This window comes from Heteronotia binoei, chromosome 16 (genome assembly GCF_032191835.1).
Source record: "Heteronotia binoei isolate CCM8104 ecotype False Entrance Well chromosome 16, APGP_CSIRO_Hbin_v1, whole genome shotgun sequence".
NCBI classification, from domain to species: domain Eukaryota; kingdom Metazoa; phylum Chordata; class Lepidosauria; order Squamata; family Gekkonidae; genus Heteronotia; species Heteronotia binoei.
In genome coordinates, this window is record NC_083238.1 from 33457135 (window position 1) to 33479998 (window position 22864).

The following is a 22864-nucleotide window of genomic DNA, read 5'->3' on the forward strand; positions in this document are numbered from 1 at the left end:
AAGTTGTGTGCAAATGACAAGGATAGAGTGTTTAATTCATTTATACCCCATCCTTCTCCCCAGTGGGAGAAGTCTAAAGTCATTTACATCATTCTCCTTCATTTTATCCTCACAACATTTTATCCTCCCAGTTAGGTAAGCTAGGTTGAGAGTAGTTTCAAGGTTGCCCAGGCCAGCTATGGCAGAGTGGGAATTCAAATTAGATTGACACTCTTAATTATTACACCACATTGGCTGCCTACTGGCTAATGTTCATGTCATAACTAGAGGCACCGTTTCCTTTTTTCCAAAGTTATTATTTAGTACGAACCCCCGTCAATAGTTTGTATGATTACAATTATGAATTAGCACTAAGCAAACGTTCCCTATATCACCACTGCAGGGGGAAACTTGGCCTGGACTTCAAATGGGCAATCTACCATACCATGCAGTTCTACACTGGTTGTTATCTCTTGTTGCGTTTAGTTCTATGTGCCTTTCTGCATCAGCAATGAAGAAAAAAGCATATCAGACTATAATCTCTATTAATGCTGACTCAAGCTACAGCAGATTCCTTGACATGATTGAAACACAGGGTTCCTTTATCTGCAGAGGCCCTAAGAAGGTACTGTAAATGTGTATGCTGACCGAAGGAAGAAAGGCTTCTGGTAGACCTTAAGCTGGTGGTCTTCAACTTTTCCAGACACAAGATCCACTGAGTATGATGCATGCTGAGCTGCAAGCACATGCTTGGAAGTCATGTGACGGGAAGGGGGGCAGAGGTATGACCAATGTTCCCTCTAAGCTGTGGAGTCTTGTGAGCAAAAATTCTTTTTTGTGAGCTAGTGGCATTCAAGTTGCGAGCTACTGGCATTCAAGTTGTGAGCTGCTACATAGATTAGTTTGCTCTCGGGCCATTTTTTCTGAGCTGAGACAAAAATTTGTGAGCTGCAGGCTAAAAAATTGTGAGCTAGCTCACATTAACTCAGCTTAGAGGGAACACTGGGTATGACCCTCATGGAGATGTGAAGGACAGGCTCATGGGCAACAGCTCAGGAGAGCCTGGAAAAGGAAACATACTAGAAATTTTATCATGGTGAGGTGAAAGCCAAGAGTCAAAGCCATAAAACTACATTATAAATCTACTTGCTGAGTGACTTCACCAGCTCACCTTAGGATTCATTCACAGAGAAGCTGGAGGAGACCCAGTGCCTTTGCTTTTTATGTACATATACTACCGTCAGCTTCTTACAAAGGCTTATGACCCAGCAGGTGGGATTTCATGACCCCAGCTGAGGGTTGGACACTACTATCTTGTTACCTGCTGATTCCAGAGCTAAAGGTTCTTGTTGGGTTTTAATATGGTCTGTCAAATACAGCTCACTGCGGCTTTTTGAGCCAGTTGTTATCTCAGCTTCACCAATCCCAACAGGCTATTGAGAGCGTAAATTATATATCCTAGTATATGAAAACTGTTCCAGAAACTATAATGAATCACGGTTACTGCCACTGGTACATCAGTGGCTGTCTATGACAGAATGCTATGTAGTTAACTTAAATACACAATTATGTTCACATTGTGTGCCCTAATCTAGAGCTTCTCAGCACTGCCAATGCTGCCAAAGTTACATTCAAAATAGCCGACAGAGCTGTACGGAAGAGCAGTGCTCAGTGGGCTTGGGTTAAATAAGGAAGGGCTGTGAGGGAAAAGGCTGAGAGGAAATATTTTTGAAAAAATGTTTTCAAAGGAAATTTGCAGTTCCTGTATTTATGCATACGATGTTTTTAAAAATCTGAAAATTACCTTCGCTTGAATGGAAGAATTATTAAATGTTTGTCTAAGCCAAATATTCCAAAAGAAATGAATCCCTGGAAAAGAAAGAGGGGAGGGGGAGATCAGCAGTTCATAAGAATCCCAGAACTAAACTATTTTGGAGAAGAGATGGGGTATTATCATGATCTAATAACTGTAAGGACAACAAGTACCTAATCTTAATAGCTTTTCTTTAATGTGGTACAAGCAGTGAATGGGGAAAGAATGACAAAACATCAATTCTCAAGAAAGTTTGTGCGGTATCAAAACCAAAAAAGGAGACCAAAAAAAGAGATACTTTTCTAATAGATCACGTTTAATTTAGCTAGTAACTCTTGAAGAGAAAAATACATACTGAGGAAACAGCATATTGTAGTATTGTGTGTACGTTCAGAAAATATCATAGAGACACAGACTCTGACTACGACTGATAAAGCACAATAAAGACAATCCTAATTTGGATGAGGAAAATACTGGGTGGGGAAAATACTGCAGGCAGACGGCTACACCTCTTAACAGCTGCTCTGCTTCAAGTTTTCACTATCACCACCATGCCTCAATAAATAAAGGATAAAAAGAAGGGGAAAGATACATCTATAGACATTTTGGATTTGAACTGACTGACGTTATCTAAGTATTTATTAACCTATCCCTTGAGATAATAAATACTGAGATATTGTAAATCAATTCAAATCTGCAGACCTTAATTATAGTCTTTGGAGGATCCAGAACCTTCTATCTCCTACCTGGATGAGGAAGGAAAGGAAAAACATACAGAATTAGATGCACACTTGGCTTGGCTAGTTTTTATCAGCTAGGTTTACTTTACTGACATTTTGCCTGTGAGATGCCTTGACCAGGTTCTCAACAATGCCATAAAATTATTTATTTTCCAAATAAATAAACAATCTATTACTAGGGAAAGTTTTGCTGGGGGGTGGGCTGGAGGTGGAATCTGTCACTGTGGATAAGTAAGACCTGGAGAATTCAACATGGGGAACGGAGCTTTCATCAAGATTAAGACACATAAAGAAGCAAAGCAAAACACACACATGCTGACCTTGTGCACGTTTACCTGAAAGCAGGGCTTTTTTTGTAGAAAAAGTCCCGCAGGAACATATTTGCATATCAGGCCACACCCCCTGATGTCACCGTTGTTTCACACAAGGTTTTTTGTAGGAAAAAACCCCAGCAGGAACTCATTTGCATATTAGGCCACACACCCCGGGGCTGGAACTATGTTCCTGCTCAAAAAAAGCCCTGCCTGAAAGCAAGTCTCAGAGAGTTCAATGAGCCTTACTCCCAAGTAAGCGTGCACACGATCAGTGTGTTCAATTTGGGCATAAGTACCTGACCAAAATTAAATACGGCACAGAAGAACTGCAGTTCCACGTAGAGTCTTCCAGGTTCTTGGTTGAATAACCACCACAAACAACTGGAAAGATTCTGTGAAAAGAAAACCGCCCCATGACATTCACAGTGCGAAATTTATACTTTGACACTTGTAAGAAGAGGGGGCAGGGTACATTTGTTTAACAAAGGAAAATATGTTCAAACAGAAAACCACACATCTATGGTGCCAATTAATTAGTAACGTATTCATGACTCACAACCAGTGTTCTCTCTAAGCTGAGTTAGGGTGAGCTAGCTCAGTTTTTTAGCCTCCGACTCACACATTTTTGTCTTAGCTCACAATTGCAAACTAATGTATGCAGTAGCTCACAACTTTAATGCCAGTAGCTCACAAAGTAAATTTTTGCTCACAAGACTCCACAGTTTAGAGGGAGTACTGAGCAGCCACAATTCTGTTAAACTGAGAGAGTTAAATTTAAACATATATGCCAAACATAAGAACAGCTGTGCTGAATCAGATTAAGTCCAGCAACTTGTTTCACCTGGAAGCTCTTGGAAAGGCCACTAGCGGAACAAGGAGGTCACCATCAGCCCTTCTTTTTGCCCTGTTCACCAGCACTATAATTCAGAGGGTCACTGCCACAGAACAGGGAGGTTCTATTTAGTGGTTGCTGTTAACAGCCGTTTGATGAATCTCTCCTCCATCAATTTTTGTAGCCCACTTTTAAAGCCAGCTCAGTGAGTAACCGCCACCGCATCACTGTGGCAGCAAATCACACAAATAAGCTATAATACCACGGCACACATAATACGCCAAGCTGGAGTCAGTTAAAGTCTCAAACAATCAAAGTCTACGTTATGCCAAAATGTCATGACTGGGCACAATGACTTTACGAGGTCAATGCAGTAACCAAAACCTTGCCATGGTCTCATCAGAGTTTCCCCAAAGATTTGTATTAGCAACCAACCTCAGCAGAAGTGGCAACATAACCAGTACTGCACAAATGCAGCATGGAAGCCCGTGGGTAAAGGTTGGACAGGAAATGGAGCAACTTGCTTCTGTTGCATCTCAAAAATACTTCTGTCACCACAGAGGCAGCTGTCAAGGCCATCTTAAAGTGCTTGATGAAGGAGGTGGCAGAATGCCGTTATAGCATGACAGGAGAGCAATTGACAAGAAATGTAAACAGGCCGGGATTTGCCTTGGCTTGCTTGGTACATGCTAATGCTTGGGCAGTTGGGACTCCCACTCTCTAATCCACAGATCTCCTGACATGGTGCCCATGGGTGCCATAGGGGCCCCTGACACTTTTCCTGGCATCTGCCAAGTGTTTTCAGAAAGTGCCCAGCACAGCTTTTGATTGACCGCTGGAGATATGATTGGCTGTGCAGACTAAAATAATGTTGCTTCAGCAATAGCTGCCACCATAGTATTGGGTTTATTCTCCTCTCTCACTCCTCTTTCTCAGTGAATTTTTAAAGTACCTCTTTTCTCCTCTGCACTTGGACTTCCTATAGGTGCGTGTATATGATTGTGCCTCCTGTGGCTCTACCCCCGACAGCAGCCATTTTGTGGTCCCCTCCCTACCCTGGGTCAGAATTCCAAAGGTGCCCACAGGCTCAAAAAGGTTGGGGACCCCCGCTCTAAACAATGCTACACATTTTTAAAGAGGGGGCACAAAATCCAACCACTGCCAGATATGCAGGCAACTACCATAAATACCAGTTCCATGACCTATTTTCAACAAAATCAGCCTGTTTGTGCAGGATGGCAGTATGGTTTTTTCAAATTACTGTATGAACTGAGGAACAGATCAACAACAGAAAAAATGAAACATTTACAGCAAAGAGGCCCACGACAAGCAGGAGGCACAGCAGCACGTGTCTGGCCAGCTGTTGGTCCCCAACCTGCAGCAGCTGCTCTTCCTGTGCCAAAATGCAGCTCTGAGAACTGCATGAACTCAAGCACTGATTCGCTGAAAGACAGAAAGTACAAAAGAGGAAGTCAGACTTCCTGAACATATGAAGCTACTTCACAATCATGTCAAGCCACTGGTCTGTCAAGCTCAATACTGCCAACTCTGACTGCCTACTCTTAGTTGTTCTTCATGACCCATCAAGCTAAATGTAGCCATAAATGGAGGCCAACCAGGCTAAAAAATTCACCAGCTTCCACTTCCTGCCTCAGACCCAGAGCTGACGCAGCCATTAGGCCAGGGCTTTATTTGTAAAAAATACTCAGCAGGAACTCCTTTGCATATAAAGCCACACCCCCTGACATCACCATTGTTTCACACAGGGGGTTTTTTTGTAGGAAAAGCTCATTTGCATATTAAGCCACACCCCCTGATGACAAACTAGCCGGAGCTGCGTTCCTGCTCAAAAAAAGCCCTGCATTAGGCAACAATAGGCATTCGCCTACAGACAGAGCTCTGGGTGAGGTGCCAAATTGGGTGCCCTGAGCAAGCGAGCGAGGAAGGGAGAGCCGCTGCCCTTCCCACTGACAAATGAAGGCTCTGATCAAAGGGCCCTTCTGGAGTTTTAAATCACACAAGAGGGAGGAAGCCGCGGAGGCATGCATCCGAATCACAGCGCCTGCAGCCAGGCCGCACAACATGGTGGTATGGTGAGGAAGGGAACCCCGGCTGCTGCAGTGAAGCTGGTCAGGTGCCTGTGGGGAGGTGGGGCTGGGGGGGCCGTGCCTGGGGTGGCAGGCACAGCAGCATAGCACCGGTGCTGCTCAGACCACAAGACTCTCAAGCACAGGGCAGGGCGCAACTCATAAGCAGTACGAAAACGCAGCCTGGCTCCTATATCTAAAACAAGATCTTATGTGTTCTCACCGATATCCCGAGTAACCTCGTATTAAAACAAAGTGCTATAATAAAATATTGTTTAAGCAGCTGTCATCAAGAGGGAATTTTAAGGCAAGCTATTTTTCTGTTCCTGTTTAGGAAACACAAATTGTCACCCATCTTATAAGTTTAGTGTTCAGTAGAGATTAGACACTAGGCAAGCCTCAACAGTCATATTTAGAACAGGCATACAATTCAACTTCCATTCCTACACATACAAACACCCCACCTACCATGTTTGCTGCACTGTCTAGCCTTGTTGAGTCAAAAATGTGAACATTTTGTGGCTTCTTCCCTATGTGTGTATGTATCTCTGTGTGTTTATACACACACATGTATACAGGGCTCATTTTGTAGCAGAAGCTCCTTTGCATATTAGGCCACACAGCCCTGATGTAGCTAATCCTCCAAGAGCTTACAGGGCTCTTCTTACAGGGCCTACTGTAAGCTCCAGGAGGATTGGCTATATCAGGGGTGTGTGGCCTAATATGCAAAGGAGCTCCTGCTACAAAATTCGCCCTGCATGTATGTAGTCAAGTTATAGCCAACTTATGTTGTCCCTGTAGGGTTTTTCATCCTATTTGACAAAGTGTGCATGCACACAAAAGCTCACAGTCTAAATAAACTTTGTTGGTCTTAAAGGTGCTATTGGACTCTAACATTGTCACACTGCTTCAGACCAACATGGCTACCCACCTGGATCTATGTTTAGAAGTGGTTTACCGTTGCCTGCCTCTCTGTGGTGACCCTTGTATTTCTTCATGGTCCCCCATCCAAACACTGACTAGAGCTGACCCTGATTAGCTTCTGAGATCTTATGGAATCTGGCTAGCATGGTCTATCCAGGTTATGGCTCTTCCTTATATCAAGTCCCAAACAGTTAAACTACAACTTGCTAGAAGACATTTAAAGTAATCAGCTATACATTAGAGATCATGTTCTCGGTTCCTGCCACTAGGTGGCAGCAAGAAGTTCTTAAATACCAATTCAAGACATTTGCCCTAGGAATTAATTCATCTTTTTTGGTTTTGCATAATCCCTAATAAGAGGGGAGGCGGCTATTTACAAGAGTTTGCACCTACTGTCTCCAAATTGGTGCCCAGTGCTAAATGTCTGTGGCCACCCACTCAATGTGGCATACAGGATGCATTGCTCTGCTTGCTTTACCTATAAGGAAGTTCAACACCTAAGTAAAGCTTCATAAACTGCTGAAATATTCCCGTAGAATAGAAAAAAAAGCAATGTAAACATATCCACAGACTCTCCTGTGTTGTAGCAGAGCAATAGCTTGCCTTTCCACCTGTTCCAAAAATATGTATCTCTATAGTAAAGCTACCAAAAAGCTTGGTTGTTAATAATGATAAAGAGATTATTTGTGAATCCTTCCCATTACTAAAATCACCTTTCCAGTTACTCACCACGTACTGGAAAATAAAACTTGATAGCACTGATGCTGAACTCAAATAATAATAATACTAGTAATACATAAGCCATATGCAGGGCTTTTTTGTAGCAGGAACTCCTTTGCATATTAGGCCACACCCCCTTGATGTAGCCAATCCTCCAAAAGCTTACAGGGCTCTTAGTACAGGGCCTACTGTAAGCTCTTGGAGGATTGGCTACATCAGGGGTGTGTGGCCTAATATGCAAAGAAGTTCCTGCTACAAAAAAAGCCATATATGGGAGTATGTGGAAATAATGCATACTGAAAAAACCAGTCATGGTGCCACACTCAACCATGTAGGATAGATAAAGGGAAGTTAATGGCAATTTGAGCAACCAAAATGCCCAATCCCCACCTTTGTAGTGAACACCCATTTGGCAAAAAGGAAAAATTTAAACTGCATTTGTACTTTTTGCCAATCTGAATGGTAAGCATAATTTACCTGTCTCAATAGGCGGTGTGCAGTTATCATTGGCACTTGGGGTAGATGTTAGCTCTCCTTCAGAAGAACATAACTCTCCATACTGCTTTTGGCATGCGCAGCACCCTGCAGAGGAAAATAAAATTAGATGACATCCCTGTGATGACAAGAAGACAGCATCACTTGGGAAGGCGCGTTATACTTCCACTATGATGGGGAAGGGAGAAGGGGGGTTAGATCAGGGGTTCCCAACTTTCTGAGCCAGCAGGCAAATCCAGAATTCTGACAGAGCATGGAGGGTGCACCAACAAAATGGCTGCCGCAGGAAGTGAGCCAGCCACAAGATGGTTGCCACAGCTTCACTTCAGTAACAAAAAGCAGATCCTTCTGCTGAGGGGGCAGCTGCTGCCGAAGTAACATTGGAAAAATCTGCTCAGCCAATGACATCTCCTAATAGCCAATTAGAGGCCTTGCTGGCCAAAAACCCTACCTGGCCCCACCCACTTCCCAAAAGTACTTAGTGGGTGCAATGTTGGGGATTTAGATAGTTAATTATGCATGCATGGCATACATTTACACATACATAGCAGTAAAGTAATGCTTTCTGTAAGGACAGATTCATCTTCCTGGCTGCTACTGGAAATCCCTCACTCCCAATTGTTAGGAACGCAGCCTCAGAGTGAGGCAAAGCAGCTCCACCACCCCTTCTGCCTGCCCAGCACCCGATCAGCTGACTGGGGGGGGGGTCTTTAAATGGGAAGGGGAGGCAGATTGACCTTCTACCACCTGGCCACCTAGTGGGAACTCAGCAGAAGCAGCCCCACTCTCCCCCCAATTTAAAGACCCCCAAGGGGGCAAGGATAAGCACAGGTGGGGAGGCAGCCTGGGCAGCAAAAAAACCAGCACTGCCCCCTCACTGGTCTGTAAAAAAATTGTCTTCCATGAAACCAGTCCCTGGTGCTGAAAAAGTTGGCAGCCATTGCAATATCTTCTAAAAACTGTGTTTACAGTTTGCTTCTAGCCTTCTGACTATTTTAGGCAACTAAATTTTTGTGCTGTTCTTAATACTCTAGGGCAGTGTTTCCCATTTGCAGGGTCGCAACCCAGTACTGGGCCACGGAAGCCTCAATACCGGGTCACCAGGGGCAACCCAACAGTCTCCGCCCCTTCCCCTATTTATCTTCAGTGCTGCATGCTGCGTTGCGCTCCAGCGCCCCCCCATGTCGCCACCTGCAGCACTCAGAGTGCTACAAACACTGCGCGCTAGCTAGAAACCCTTCCTGGGAAACATCAGAGAGGGCAGGGAAAGCTCCTGGCTGGTGCACAGTCTCTGTATCTCTCACTGAGCATCCTTCACCCGGGCCACAGAGGGGAAAAGTTTGGGAAACCCTGTTCTAGGAAATGAAACAGAAAATGTGGTGAATAACACAATGAATTACAAAACACCACATTTAAAAGGCAGTCTGAATATATTCTGCAAGCTAACAATATATATACTTCTCATACATGCAATACCAATGGTGTATTTTGGTACTTTTTTGTTACAGTTCACTCTTCACAATGCACTTTTTAATAATCTTCTTTCTCAAATAATTAGAGGGTTCTTTATAATGCAGAAGTAAGCCTTTGGCCTCCAGCTAAACTGCAATCTAACCGTTAACTAGAGATATTTCCTTTGTTTCACCTTCCACTTTCTCAAGAATCACTTGCACAAACATCCACACACCCTCTTGCGAATGAAATGCTTCAGAACGCTAAACCCCAGCCTAAAGCATTTCATTTGTAAGAGGGTGTGTTCCATTCAGATGGAGAAGTCAATAACGGCACCTTATTGGTGGAACCAACTGCCGGAAGAGGTGCGGGCCCTGCGGGATCTAGGGCAATTCCGCAGGGCCTGTAAGACAGTCCTCTTCCGGCAGGCCTATGATATTAACTGACAATGCAAAATATCCTGGATGAAAAAATGTATCTATAGGCCGCCGGTTTTTACTCTATCTTGTTTTTACTAAATTATGGTTTAATGGTATTTTAATTGTTTAAACTGAAATTGTTTTAATTATTGTGTTGTAAGCCGCCCTGAGACACCTAGGTGAGAAGGGCGGGGTATAAATCTTAATATAAATAAATAAATAAATAAATAAAACTCCTATATAACTGTAGTGAAACTCTCATAAAGTGATGGATGTGGATTATACTCCTTCAGAGAGAAACGTTTCCTAAATAAATTTTCCAAACTACAGATGCTCCTTCTAGTCAGATAGACATTCCATTCTACTTCAAAGAGAGCCAGTTTGGTGTAGTGGTTAAGCGTGCAGCCTCTTATCTGGGAGAACTGGGTTTGATTCCCCACTTGCACCTGCTGGGATGCCTTGGGTCAGCCATAGCTCTGACAGAAGTTGTCCTTGAAAGGGCAGCTGCTGTGAGAGCCCTCTCAGCCCCACCCACCTCACAGGTTGTCTGTTGTGGGGGAGGAAGATAAAGGAGATTGTGAGTCGCTCTGAGACTCTTCGGAGTAGAGGGCGGGATATAAATCCAATATCTTCATCTACCTCACAGGGTGTCTGTTGTGGGGGAGGAAGGTAAAGGAGATTGTGAGCCGCTCTGAGACTCTTCGGAGTGGAGGGCGGGATATAAATCCAATATCTTCATCTACCTCACAGGGTGTCTGTTGTGAGGGAGGAAGATAAAGGAGATTGTGAGCCACTCTGAGACTCTTCAGAGTGGAGGGCGGGATATAAATCCAATATCTTCATCTACCTCACAGGGTGTCTGTTGTGGGGGAGGAAGGGAAAGGAGATTGTGAGACGCTCTGAGACTCTTCGGAGTGGAGATGATATAAATCCAATATCATCATCATCAAACTGGGGCTGGGGGGTTGGAGTGACTGGGACCATACAGGGTCACCCTGCCACTAGGCAAACTAGACAACTGCCTAGGGCACCAGGGCGCTTTCCATGTGACTCAGTGATGTTATCAGTGCGGGGGAGGGGGGGAGCCACCAGAAGTTAGCTTTGCCCTGAGGTCACAGTAGGCAGCAACGACCCTACTATGCTGTATGACAAACATCAGTGACGAGTGCAAAAATGGGGAAATGATTTCCCAACTGAGCCCTTGATATTAAGAATCAAGATACTCCTGCAGGAGGTGGAAATGATCATTCACTACTTTCCTACTTCGGAATATTTTATGCCGGTATTTACCATACCTTTTCCTATGGAAGAGTTCGTCAATGAATGAGAAGCACGGGTTGAAGATGGGGATTGTTCATTTATATTCCTTTCAAGTTCCTCTGATCCACTCGATTGGGACTGTTGGGTCAGGACTTCACAGTTGTCCTCTGGGACAACTCTGTTCATGCACATGAGCGATACACCTGAGATCAATATGCTGATGAATACAACTACTGCTGTAATAATCATCTGCAAAAAACAAGGAAGACAGAGGCATTCAATCTGAAGAATGTGCAAGCATTTTGGGGGGGGGGGGAGGAGGGAAGTAATATTGCTTTTCTCTAGGACAGTGGTTCCAAGCTTTTTGGTATGGTAACCTATAAGTCCAAATTTACTAGGTATCACTTTAAAAAAACAGAGTGTGCACTAATTAATAAAAAATGCAAAAGTCTGGGATCTGCTTGAAGTCTGACACTGGGTGAAAAAAAAATAAATATGCTTGTTTCTTCTATGTTTTTTATGTTGGATATTATAGAATGTATTCAGGATATTTGTCTGATTTGATTTCTGTAAACTTAACCCTTTTTGTTTTGCTTTTCTGCAAAAGACATCTTGGCTATACATGCTCTTGCCTTACAAAAAAAAAGGGACCATGGGCAATTTGTGACTCCATACTGAGTTTCCAGGGGCTGATTCAGCCATGTGTATCCATTATGAGAAGTCTGCAGCATAATGCAGCTACTTGAACGAATGAGCAAACCATCACATACCACACATTCTTAACATACAAAATCTTCAATGCTTTTCAATCAGTTCACACAGTAAGAACACACAAAAGAGCCCTGCTGGAACAGACCAGTGGTCCATCTAGTCCAGCATTATCTTTCACATGGTGCCCAATGAACATGGCATAGAAAGCCTTCCCTGATGCTGCCTCCAAGCAGTGGTAATCAGAGGTTTGCCATGGGCGTTCTCTTGAGTCATCATGGCTAGCAGCCACCAATGGACCACTCATCCATGACTCTGCCTAATCTTAAAATATCTATGCTCATGGCCATCACTATGATCACAGGCCATGAACTCTACAATGTAATAACTTGCGGAGAGAAGAAGTGCTTCCTTTTGTCAAATCTGAACGTATTGTCCATCAATTTCATCGGGTGATGCTGATTCTAATACCTACCTACCTACTCTCTCCATCCCACACACACATGCACATTCAGTTGCAATGTTGTTAAATGCTAAGAAGTGTGACGCTAGCACGTGTGAATCAGCACCACAAAGGTGTGGGCTGTTTCTCTCCCCTCTTCCCACTAGGTTCTGTTCCTCTGTTCCTTGCTTTTCTTTGCTGATCTGCCATTGATGTAATTTCCTTTTTAAAGCTGACTGAGGCATATCCAGGCATGAATCAGCAGGAGTTGTTATCCCTTGCCACTAGTGACAACTTTTGCCATCAAACCATGACTGGTTTACAGCGTCCATGTGGGGTTTTCTTGGAAAGAGGTGTTTAGAGGTGGTTTGCCATTGCCTGCCTCTGCATAGGGTCTTGGGTCTTCCTTGGTGGTCTCCCATCCAAATAGTAACCATGGCTGCCTTGTTTAGCTTCCAAGATCTGATGAGACTGAGCTAGCCTGGGCTACCCAGCACTGTCCAGTGACCCTCCAGTAACTACATTCTACTCAGTACTTGAAGTAGAAATGGACCCAAGAGTGGACTGCTGGAAAAATGTAATCTCTCCTCGAGCAGAAGTGCTACTTCCAGGAAACAGATACAACAAACAAGTTAACTGCATAGGTATCCATAGGGATGCCATCTTTCCTATGGTCTTCCGTTTCCAGAGATCATCAGCAAAATGTAAAACTATAGTTAGAGAATAGTTTTACATAAAACTATAGTCAGAGAAGATCCTGACGCTGGGAAAGACAGAAGGCAAAAGAAGAAGGGGATGGCAAAAAATGAAATGGCTGGACAGCGTTACTGATGTAACAAACACAAATTTGAGCAGACTTCGGAGGATGGTGGAAGACAGGAGGGCCTGGCATGACTTTGTCCATGGGGTCGCAAAAAGTCAGACCTGATTGTGTGACTGAACAACAACAACAACAGTCAGAGAAAAGGTAAGATATACACGTTCATTTTTATTTTTTAAGAACACACCAAACATGAACTAAAACACTTTCAGAACCCAAATCACTTCAGTACTGAAGTCTGCTGCCATCTCCAACTGCCATCACCATTTCCTCCCCAGAATGCCACATGGTTCAGTCTTAAAGGGGTAGTGGCACCTAAACTATCAAACAAAGCCCTTCTACATTAGGTAAAAACAACCCTATTAGGCAAACTGTTTTCTTTTCAGAAGAGAAACTGAATAAAGAGCTTCACAACCACTGTCCTGGGGAAAATAGTTCTCAAAAGATGGGAAGAGAAACATTACCCTTACCTGGTGTTTCCCATAAAAAAATGCAGAGTCAATGACATCTTCATTTCGTTCACCAGCTAGTAACATGATTCCAACAAGAACTGCTGGGATTCTGCAACACGAAAACACAAGCTCAAATCATACCTATAACTGGCTTGCAATTTCCCATAGATTTTTCTCCAAAATGTACCTCTGCTCACTTACCCCCAGCCAGCTACCATGATAATTCCAACAGGAACTTTTATGGCTTCTCTTTTTTTCAAAAGCAGCAAAGACAGGGATAAGAGACCTGGAAGAAGGGTCAGAGGAAGACACAACAGAGAAACTCGGTTTGTTGCTTTTCAGGGACCAGATTTTCCCAAAAGCAGGAAGCTTGCAAGCAGGTATAAAAGAAGCAGGAAAGAGTTAAAGTCCAGTGGCACCTTTAAACCAACAAAGTTTTATTCAAGGTATGAGCTTTCATGTGCATATCTTGAATTTATTCATACCCTGATAAAACTTTGTTTGTCTTAAAGGTGCCACTGGACTCTAACTTCATTATATTGCTTCAGACCAACATGGCTGTCCACCTGGATCTAAAAGAAGTAGGAATATGCTAGAACAGGGGTCGTGCTTGGGAATGTTAGTTCCCCCATGCAATTATAAGTCAATTAAAGACATCACATCTAGTTTCGCCTTGAGCCGGGCAAGGGATCCAGGTGCTCCTGAGAAGAAAGACTGGAGAACGGGTGAGCTTGGCACACAAAAAATGCAGCAAAGGAAAATTCCCAGGGAAGTGTAATTAAAGGAAGTAAACTGTAGAATCCCAATTGCATAAGAGGATTTGCTATTCTGGGTGGCTAGCTTATTTAAGATTCACCAACCGAGAAGAAAGCTGACTTTTGCTTAATATAAATATTTTTTTCCACTTACCTGTCCACAAAAAAGCACTATAAAGTGCACTGTACAGGAAAACAAACACAAGTATTTGCACAGTGATATTTCTTTCCTCAATAGTGAAGTTCCACATCACCATTCCAATGCAGGCGACACACTGGGAAAAGGTTAAAAATTAGTTGTTTCATCTATTTCAAGGTTGGTAGCCTGTTTTTAAAAAAATCTCAGTAGATAAGCTTCAGTCACACAAATCATTTGTGAAAACATACATTTCAATCAACTGATGTACAAGAGTTTGCATGTAACTGAAATAATAAATCTGACAAAATAACACTTTCTTGTTTTCAGTTACTGTATATATGTATTATTTCTGGCCAGCTTAAAAGAAGAAAAGAAACTGAATTGATAGTAAACAAAAATAAATTTCATTATCAGTGACAGGAAAGAAGGAATGCCTCTAGGCCTCAACAATAAGGGCATCTTTTTAACTGATCAAAATTTTTCTAATTGATTCATTGAATGCATCAACATGTTGTAGAGAGCCAATTTGGTGTAGTGGTTAAGTGTGCGGACTCTTATCTGGGAGAACCGGGTTTGATTCCCCACTCCTCCACTTGCACCTGCTGGAATGGCCATGGGTCAGCCATAGCTCTGGCAGAGGTTGTCCTTGAAAGGGCAGCTGCTGTGAGAGCCCTCTCAGCCCCACCCACCTCACAGAGTGTCTGTTGTGGGGGAGGGAGATAAAGGAGATTGTGAGCCACTCTGAGACTCTTGAATGGAGGGCAGAATATAAATCCAATGCCATCGTCGTCTTCTTCTAGATCTACTGTATTTTAAATGTAAAATATCATAGAGAAAACAAACAGTAAGAAGGATCTCTGCTTAGGAACAGAAAAATATTGTATTTTCACCCCAGCAATCCATTCTGATTTTATGTGTTTTATCAATATTGTAAGCCACCTTTAACACCGCATGGAAAAAAAGGTGGCTATTGGCTATTAAATGTTTTAAATAAAATAAATAAATAATAACACCTCTAAAAATGTTTTTAACACTAATATTTTCTGATCTCAATTAGTTTCTAAGCAATTATTTATTTAGAAAACACTCTGAAGACAGAACGGTTTGCATTCTATACAGTACTGACCTGAGCAATCAGTAAGTTAGTTGTAAGCATGTGAGGAAGCTGTTTGTATTTTTTACTCAGTAGAATGACAGCAAGGGACCACACCTGAAACACAGATAAAGTCATGGCTTTCTTTGCCTTAGAAAATTCTACAAAATATCATACACATCCATATCCTTCTTTTATTTCAGCTGTTTTCAAACTTCACACATGCCCTGACCTGGATAGCCCAGGCTGGCCCAATTTCATCAGATCTCAGAAGCTTAGCAGGGTTGACCCTGGCAAGTGCTTGGGTGAGAAACCACCAAGGATGTCCAGGGTTGCCACTCAAAGGCAAACAAGAAAAGCCACCTCTGAAGATCTCATGTCTTGAAAACCCTATAGGGTCCCCGTAAATCAGCAGAAACGTGACAACAACAAAAAAACTCAACCCTCCAGACAACCTTTTTTTGGAAGAAGGTCTATAGGCTGAATAGATTTCTGTAAGTGTCGTAGGGTACACACAGTTCACACAGGATGTTCACCAACAGGGCTGAATTAAGACATTATGACGCCTTAAACCAGGGGTGTCGAACTCATTTGTTATGAGGGTTCGGATCTGACATAAATGAAACCTTGTTGGGTCGGTGCACATATGTACCTATTTAAGATTAGGTAGTAGAGATATAAACTTTATAAAAGGACACAGACAAGCACAATTATGGTAAATATTTTTTTTTTTTTTTAAAACATGCTTAAAACATTAGCACTTGTTGGTCTTAAAGGTGCTTTCTTTGTATTTCTCTCATGGGATCCAGGTAACTGGGCAAAGCAAGCTCTGGCTCTTTCCTTCCTTCCCCAGGGGACCAGAAGGGGAAAGAGCCTCAGCCAAAAGAAGGAAGAGAGGTTTGGCTCAGTAGCTCTGTTATGGGATTGAGAGATCCTGGAAAAGCAAGCTCTGCCTCCCCCCTTTCCTCCTCAAGGCAGGAGCCTCAGCCTATGGAGAAAACAGAGGCTTTGCTGCGCAATTGAGCAAGCCATGCAAAGCAATTGAGCAAGCCATGCAAAGCAAGCAGAAGGAAGCAAGAGAGAAGGAGAAAGAAGCAGATGACAGCCAGTTGCTTGGGGGCCTGATTCAGCCCCTGAACTGCATGTTTGACACCTCTGCCCTAAACTATGCCAAGTTTAAAAGGCCCCAGAGCAATTACCAAAAATAGTGTATTATTCTAGAACTGAAAATTAGGGTGTTTTGTATTTAGAGGTACTTCTTCATAATCTGAGGCTTTAAACTGTAATTTACTTTGTTCATGCATAAATCCAGCTCTATATCTGGGACACACTGTGGCTTCACATGTGTCCCAGGAGGTAACCGCAACTCTCTTACAGTCATACATTCCAGAGAAAGATGAATCACTCCCCTTCAAAGAGCTTCTCTGCCTTTAATGGATCTTTTCAATAAGGCAGCAGAAGACCACTCCTTTATTTGAACTGGCATTCTGATTTTTACAAGCTAATTAATTATTGTTCACCTATATTAAACACTAACTATTAAACTCAGCCAGGGTTTACTGGAAAAAACCTCACATATTGCGGAGGAATTTATTGAAATGTTTTATTGAAATGTCTGACGTTTTAGCATCTGTACTTCTGGGGAATAGTTTTTAGATGCTCTTAAGTGTTTAATTCTTGTTATTGGCTGTCCCACGCCTGTCAGGAACATTGGAATTTACCTGAAAGTTTCTTCTCTTCAGAAGGGCAAAGTTATCCAAGCTGGTTAGGTCACGCCTCCACTCACTTAGGTAGGACTATGCAAATTCCCCTATTAGAGAGATTGTAGGCTCACCCTCCAGTCACGTCTATCCTTTCTGCGTCTATCCTTCACATGTGTCTTTCTTACTTCCCTTGTTAGAATGGTATTCCACGACATTTTTTCTCTCTTCCTTTTTGGGGGGGATGGGTGGGAAGTGGATGACTTCACCACATTGAAGATAAGAAACCTTTAGGTGAGTTCCAATGTTTCAGTCTCCTTCAGTAAGGAGGAGTCATCCAAGCTGGTTAAGCTTTACTCAAGTTGTACTTCTGGGAGAGATCCTTCCAATAGTCTATGGTTCCACCACCTACTGCAGGACCATTCTGTCGAAGGATGCTTCTGCTGAGGCCGCCTGGTCAATCCTATAGTGCTTGACAAAGCTCAAGAAGGATGCTCAAGCAACAGCTCTGCAAATCTCCACAATTGAAGGCTTTGTGGAGAACGCTCCTATGGTCGCTGAGGCTCTAGTTGAGTGTGTGGTGATCCTGCTGGGAAACATCAAGCCCTGTGCTTTGTACGTTTTGAATATGCATTGCTTCACCCAGAAGGTGATGGTGGGTTTTGTTACCCTCTTGGCCAGATTCTGGCTACTGTATGAAACAAACAAAGAGTCTGAGAGTCTGAAAGCAGCTGTTCTGTCCAGGTAAGTGCGCAGAGCCCTGCATACATTCATGAAAATGAAGGCATCGCCTTCTTCTTTTCTCTTGTCTTGATGAGGACTCTATTGAGGTTAGATTCCCTGAAGAAGAGCCTGCCAGAGAATTTTTCCAATTATAGGTTGCTTTTGGACAACAGATCCACCTTCCAGTATTTCAAGCAATATTTCTTCTTGTTATATTTGCCACTCACACCCTGGTCCTGTCCTGGGAGGCGTCAGTTGTAAATTCTGCCACCCTCTTTAGCAGGAACCTCTTAGGATCCAGCAGGCTTATTTATGGGTTTTTCAGCAGATCGCCTGCCCAGATTATGATGGAATCTGTAAAGTTTGAGAGGAATGCTGATGCCCTGATTGCCAGAGATGATGCCTTGTGCAATTTCTTTAGCACTGCCTCATTCTTCCTGCCCACTGAGATTTGAGGTCATTTCCCCCATCCTTAGATAGCACAACTCTGGAGTGTGTGGCCACCACTGGCATATCCATCAGGTGTACCTTAAGATCCTCCATCATGTCTTCTGGCAGTGCACAGAACCTTTTGGAAATAGATGTAAATGAACTGCCACTGCCTGGCAGGGTCCATTCTGAATTGATGACGTCCTTGAAGAAGTCAGGGAATGGAGAAACTGCCTGCACTCTGGCAGATCTTTTAAACTCTCTGCTGTGTGGTTTGGCAGAGACTGTTGACCTTGGCTCTACTGGCACCTTGAATTGGTAGTTGAGAGTGCTAACCACCTTATTCAGAAGACACTGGAAATGCTCTGCTTTGAAAAGCCTGGAGGAGCTTTCTTGGACTTCTGCCTTCTCTCCCAACCCTCTTCCTTCTCTGAGTTGCTCTCAGCAGAAACTATCACTGAGTAGGACTCTTAACATTCTGACACTGGGGAAGGTGGACAATTATCTTCCTCCTGGCGTGGGATGTCAATTCCTGTGTTCTGGGTCTGTTGCGTAGGCTTGGGTGTCTGCTGGTCTAGGCCAGGGGTGTCAAAGATGCAGCCTGGAGGCTAAATAAAGCCCCTGGAGGGCTCTTATCAGGCCCGAGCAACTGGATGTCATCTGCTTCCTTCTTCCTCTGTCTTGCTTCCTTCTGCATCACAGCTTGCATTGAAAGGCTTGCTCAATCACACAGGAGCTACAGAGCTACCTCTATTTTCTCCACTGGCTGAAGCTCCTCCCTTGGAGAGGAAGGTTGGGAGGAATAGTTTGCTGTGCCAGGCTCTCTCAATTGCACAGCAAAGCTACTGAGCTAAGCCTCTCTTCTTTCTATTGGCTGAGGCTCCACCCCCTCCCCATACTGAAGGAAGTGGCCACAGTCTTCTAAAGGCCTGTAACATCCACTCTGGACCAAGGTATATTGCACAGGGGATAATGGTCATAGCATCATGCTGGGGTCTGCCAGCATGGCTGTGAACCTGTGGAAGGGAAAGCCCATTTGCTTCCAAAGGCCACCCATCCCTGAGCCACCTCATGACCTCTGAGGAAAATCGGGTGTTTGTCTGGCCATGTCTCCTGGGGGGGGGGGGGGAGGGAACTCACTCTGAAGTCTTATTGGCCCAATGTCTGTCCCTCAAGGCACCACTGAAAGCTGCAAGTTCGTGCTGAAGCTTGAGTCTGCTGGGCTGATCACACTCACTCCTTCCTTATTCTGCGCTGTAGAGGCTGTAACCTGAAGCTTCGGATTGTTCTCTTAGCACAGTGGCCTTCCTTATGGCCGACTGGATAAACTGCCTTCCTTCTTCCCACCCCACCCCCTTTTAAAGTTTCCCTTTTGGAATTTCTAAGGTTTTCTAGATTTATTTACAAAGTTTTCCAAGGTTTGGCACGGAATCAAGCTCTAACCTCCTACCTGAGCAGTAGGGCTAGCCAAACTGGAGGGTCAGCCTATGATCTCTCCAATAGGGGTCCATGGAAAATTTGCTTAGCCCTACCTAAATCAGTGGAGGCATGACCTAACCAGCATGTGAGAACGGACAAAAGGACGTAGTTCAAGTTAGAATGGATAAAAGAAGTACTTCTTCACTGAAAGGGTGATTAACACATGGAATTCACTGCCACAGGAGGTGGTGGCAGTTACAACCATGGGCAGCTTCAAGCGGGGACTGGATAAACATATGGAGCAGAGGTCCATCAGTGGCTATTAGCCACAAGGTATAGATGGAACTCTCTGTCTGGGGCAAGTGATACTCTGTATTCTTGATGCTTTTTGGGGGGAGGGGCAACAGTGGAAGAGTCCCAGCCCCACTGGTGGACCTCCTGATGGCACCTGGTTTTTTGGCCACTGTGTGACAGAGTGTTGGACTGGATGGGCATTGGCCTGATCCAAGATGGCATCTCTTATGACCTCCCCGCATTGTATAGACAGAGGGTAGCCAATAGTGTCAAGGCATCTTCTTGTGCACCCAAGAGATTATGGGATGTGCATTTATTGTGCACCCAAGAGATTATGGGATGTTGCATCCAAACACACTTCCTACCAAGCATGCATGTGGTAAGAGAGCTGCATGGACAGTCCTTATCCACATACACAATGCAGCTGTGCAGGAAAATATTACATGTAAAACACAGCACAAAATATGATTGATATTTTAGGGACAAACTGGTTTATTGGACTGACTGATCATCTCCCTTCTTGTTACACTATTCACAAGACCAGGATGCCTATGGAGATTAGGAGTGCTGTGGCAGCAGGCCAAAAGTAAATATATTAATTGTGTGTAAGAGCAAGTAACAGCTATAGCAAAAATGAAAGCAGCTTTTCTGCTTCAATGAAAAGAGGAACTAAAAGAGAGAATGATTTACAGTATTATGCCTGCCTGCTTGCAACATTTTGTAATCACAGGAAAGCAAGTCTAGTTGGTAAGAAATATACCATAACAACTATTAAATGATAGCAGTGTATAACAGTTTGCAGATGGATGTAGAGACATATAAGGAGTGAGCACGCGAGTTATAGTCAGAGAATGTACCCAAGTTTACCAGAAAGGAAACAGGTGTCGAAACCAAAGTACGGTTGGTGTATGGTTATAGCGGGAAGTCCCGTGCCTTCCAGCATCATCCGCACAGCGTCATTCGCGCAGCGTCATTCGCGCGATTCGCACAATCAGTGCATCCTGTGGTACACCACTGATATATAACTGATGTGGCCTATGTATTCTGCTTGCGAGAAATGCTATAAAAGCAGAAGTTTGATTGTGTTCTTTGCTCAGACTCCCTTGTCTGAGCCCGTGCGTACGTAATAAAGAAAGCTGTTTTCCTGAATTCGTCTCTGCCTCCTCTGTTGCTGATCTGGGTGAGTTAATTGCAGGGTTCTTCCTGCTACAGTGCCTTTAATAAGCTATGTGGTGGAAGGTGAGGGGACATTCACCAGACAATTTGAAGCTTTCAAGACAGCAGAGATTTTCAGACTTGTTGAATTTGTGGGCGATTCTTGAAATTCTCAGAACAGGTAAATGGTACTACAACAAAATGGCTGCCATGTGTGGGGACGGCAGAGTGGGACCAATCATAAAATGTTGGGTGGTTCCACCAGATGTTTGGAGGTTTCATGTCAAGCATCTCTTTATGAGAAAGCAACTTTTCTAAAAAAATGAGTGCCCCTGATGAACACAAAGGCGAACCTCTTGTGTTTTTCTGAAGAACTTTCTGCTCACAGGAGGCAGAAGAAAGCCAGTACTGGCTCTTTGCTTTGAGGAAGAGATGCTTTGCAGAAAAAGCAAAGAGTTGCAGAAAACCCAGTGGCAGGTACCATGTATGGGAATCCCTGATCAAGGCAACAATTCCATTTTCCATTATCAGACTCTCTCTCTCTCTCGGCTTGGCTTCGCGAACGAAGATTTAAGAAGGGTGCAATAGTCCACGTTTGCTGCAGGCTCGCTGGTGGCTGACAAGACCAATGCGGGACAGGCAGGTCCGGCCACAGTGGCTGCAGGGAAAAGTCTGATTTGGGGTTGGTGCTGTAGCAGTGCGATTCTTCCTCAATCTCCTTTTGTCCTCAAGACCAGCTATGCGTGCGTTCTCAAAGGAAGAGACAGCCTGGTGGATGGTGTGCCTCCATGCTTTGCGATCTGAGGCTAGGTCAGACCACTGGTGATGGTTGATGTGACAGGTGCTAAGGGATTTCTTCAAGGAGTCCTTGTACCTCTTCTTTGGTGCCCCTCTATTTCGATGGCCGGTGGAGAGTTCGCCATACAGGGCAATCTTGGGAAGGCGGTGGTTTTCCATCCTAGAAATATGCCCTGCCCAGCGCAGCTGCGTCTTCAACAGCAGTGCCTCGATGCTGGTAACCTCTGCCCGCTTGAGGACTTCAGTGTTGGTCACAAAGTCACTCCAGTGGATGTTGAGGATGGTGCGAAGGCAGCGCTGATGAAAGCGCTCAAGGAGTCGCAGGTGATGACGGTATAAAACCCACGATTCGGAGCCATAGATGAGGGTTGTCATCACAACCGCTTTGTAAACATTGATCTTTGTGCCTTTTTTCAGATGCTTGTTGTCAGATGCAGACAGACGTTCATTAATTCTACAGATATTCTTTCAACTCATCAGATTACATTATTGCATCAGTTTCTAGCATGCTGTCTGTGTTCTAGCAACCATCCACAATATTAACCACCAATTCTCACCAGATATACTTTTTTTCCAGCTGTAATTCAGTTGTGACAATTTGATACTTACCAAAGAAACAAGACTGACAATACTAATATCAAAGCTAACATTCTGGATTGCAGATGCCAATTTCTTTGGATCCATAGACGGAATAGTTAGCAGCCAAGCAGAAACATACATGATGGGAGCAGAGACAAAAGTGCTAATTACCATTCCAGAAGTTATCTGCAATCAGAAAAAAATATGACAGATACATTTAAAAATCTGTAGTTACTCAAATTGTCAGAAATGGTTTTGATTATCTGAAACCTCTGAGGACAGTGGTTCTCAACGTGGGGGGCCAAGGACCCCGAGGGGCCCAC

At 43.8% G+C, this 22864-nt stretch overlaps 1 protein-coding gene across 2 annotated transcripts in view; it reads right to left on the reverse strand.

Moving 5' to 3' along the window:
* GPR155 (G protein-coupled receptor 155) overlaps positions 1 to 22864 on the reverse strand; it is a 55649-nt gene that overhangs the window by 6697 nt on the left and 26088 nt on the right. For both annotated transcript variants that reach the window (XM_060256892.1, XM_060256893.1), the window contains exons 5-14: positions 22572 to 22727; positions 15478 to 15561; positions 14367 to 14487; positions 13659 to 13743; positions 13476 to 13566; positions 11071 to 11284; positions 7887 to 7991; positions 4988 to 5121; positions 3143 to 3238; positions 1784 to 1848 (exon numbers count right to left, since the gene is read on the reverse strand). In XM_060256892.1, coding sequence (XP_060112875.1) covers positions 1784 to 1848; positions 3143 to 3238; positions 4988 to 5121; positions 7887 to 7991; positions 11071 to 11284; positions 13476 to 13566; positions 13659 to 13743; positions 14367 to 14487; positions 15478 to 15561; positions 22572 to 22727 — 1151 coding nt within the window. The remainder of the gene's footprint in view (positions 1 to 1783; positions 1849 to 3142; positions 3239 to 4987; positions 5122 to 7886; positions 7992 to 11070; positions 11285 to 13475; positions 13567 to 13658; positions 13744 to 14366; positions 14488 to 15477; positions 15562 to 22571; positions 22728 to 22864) is intronic.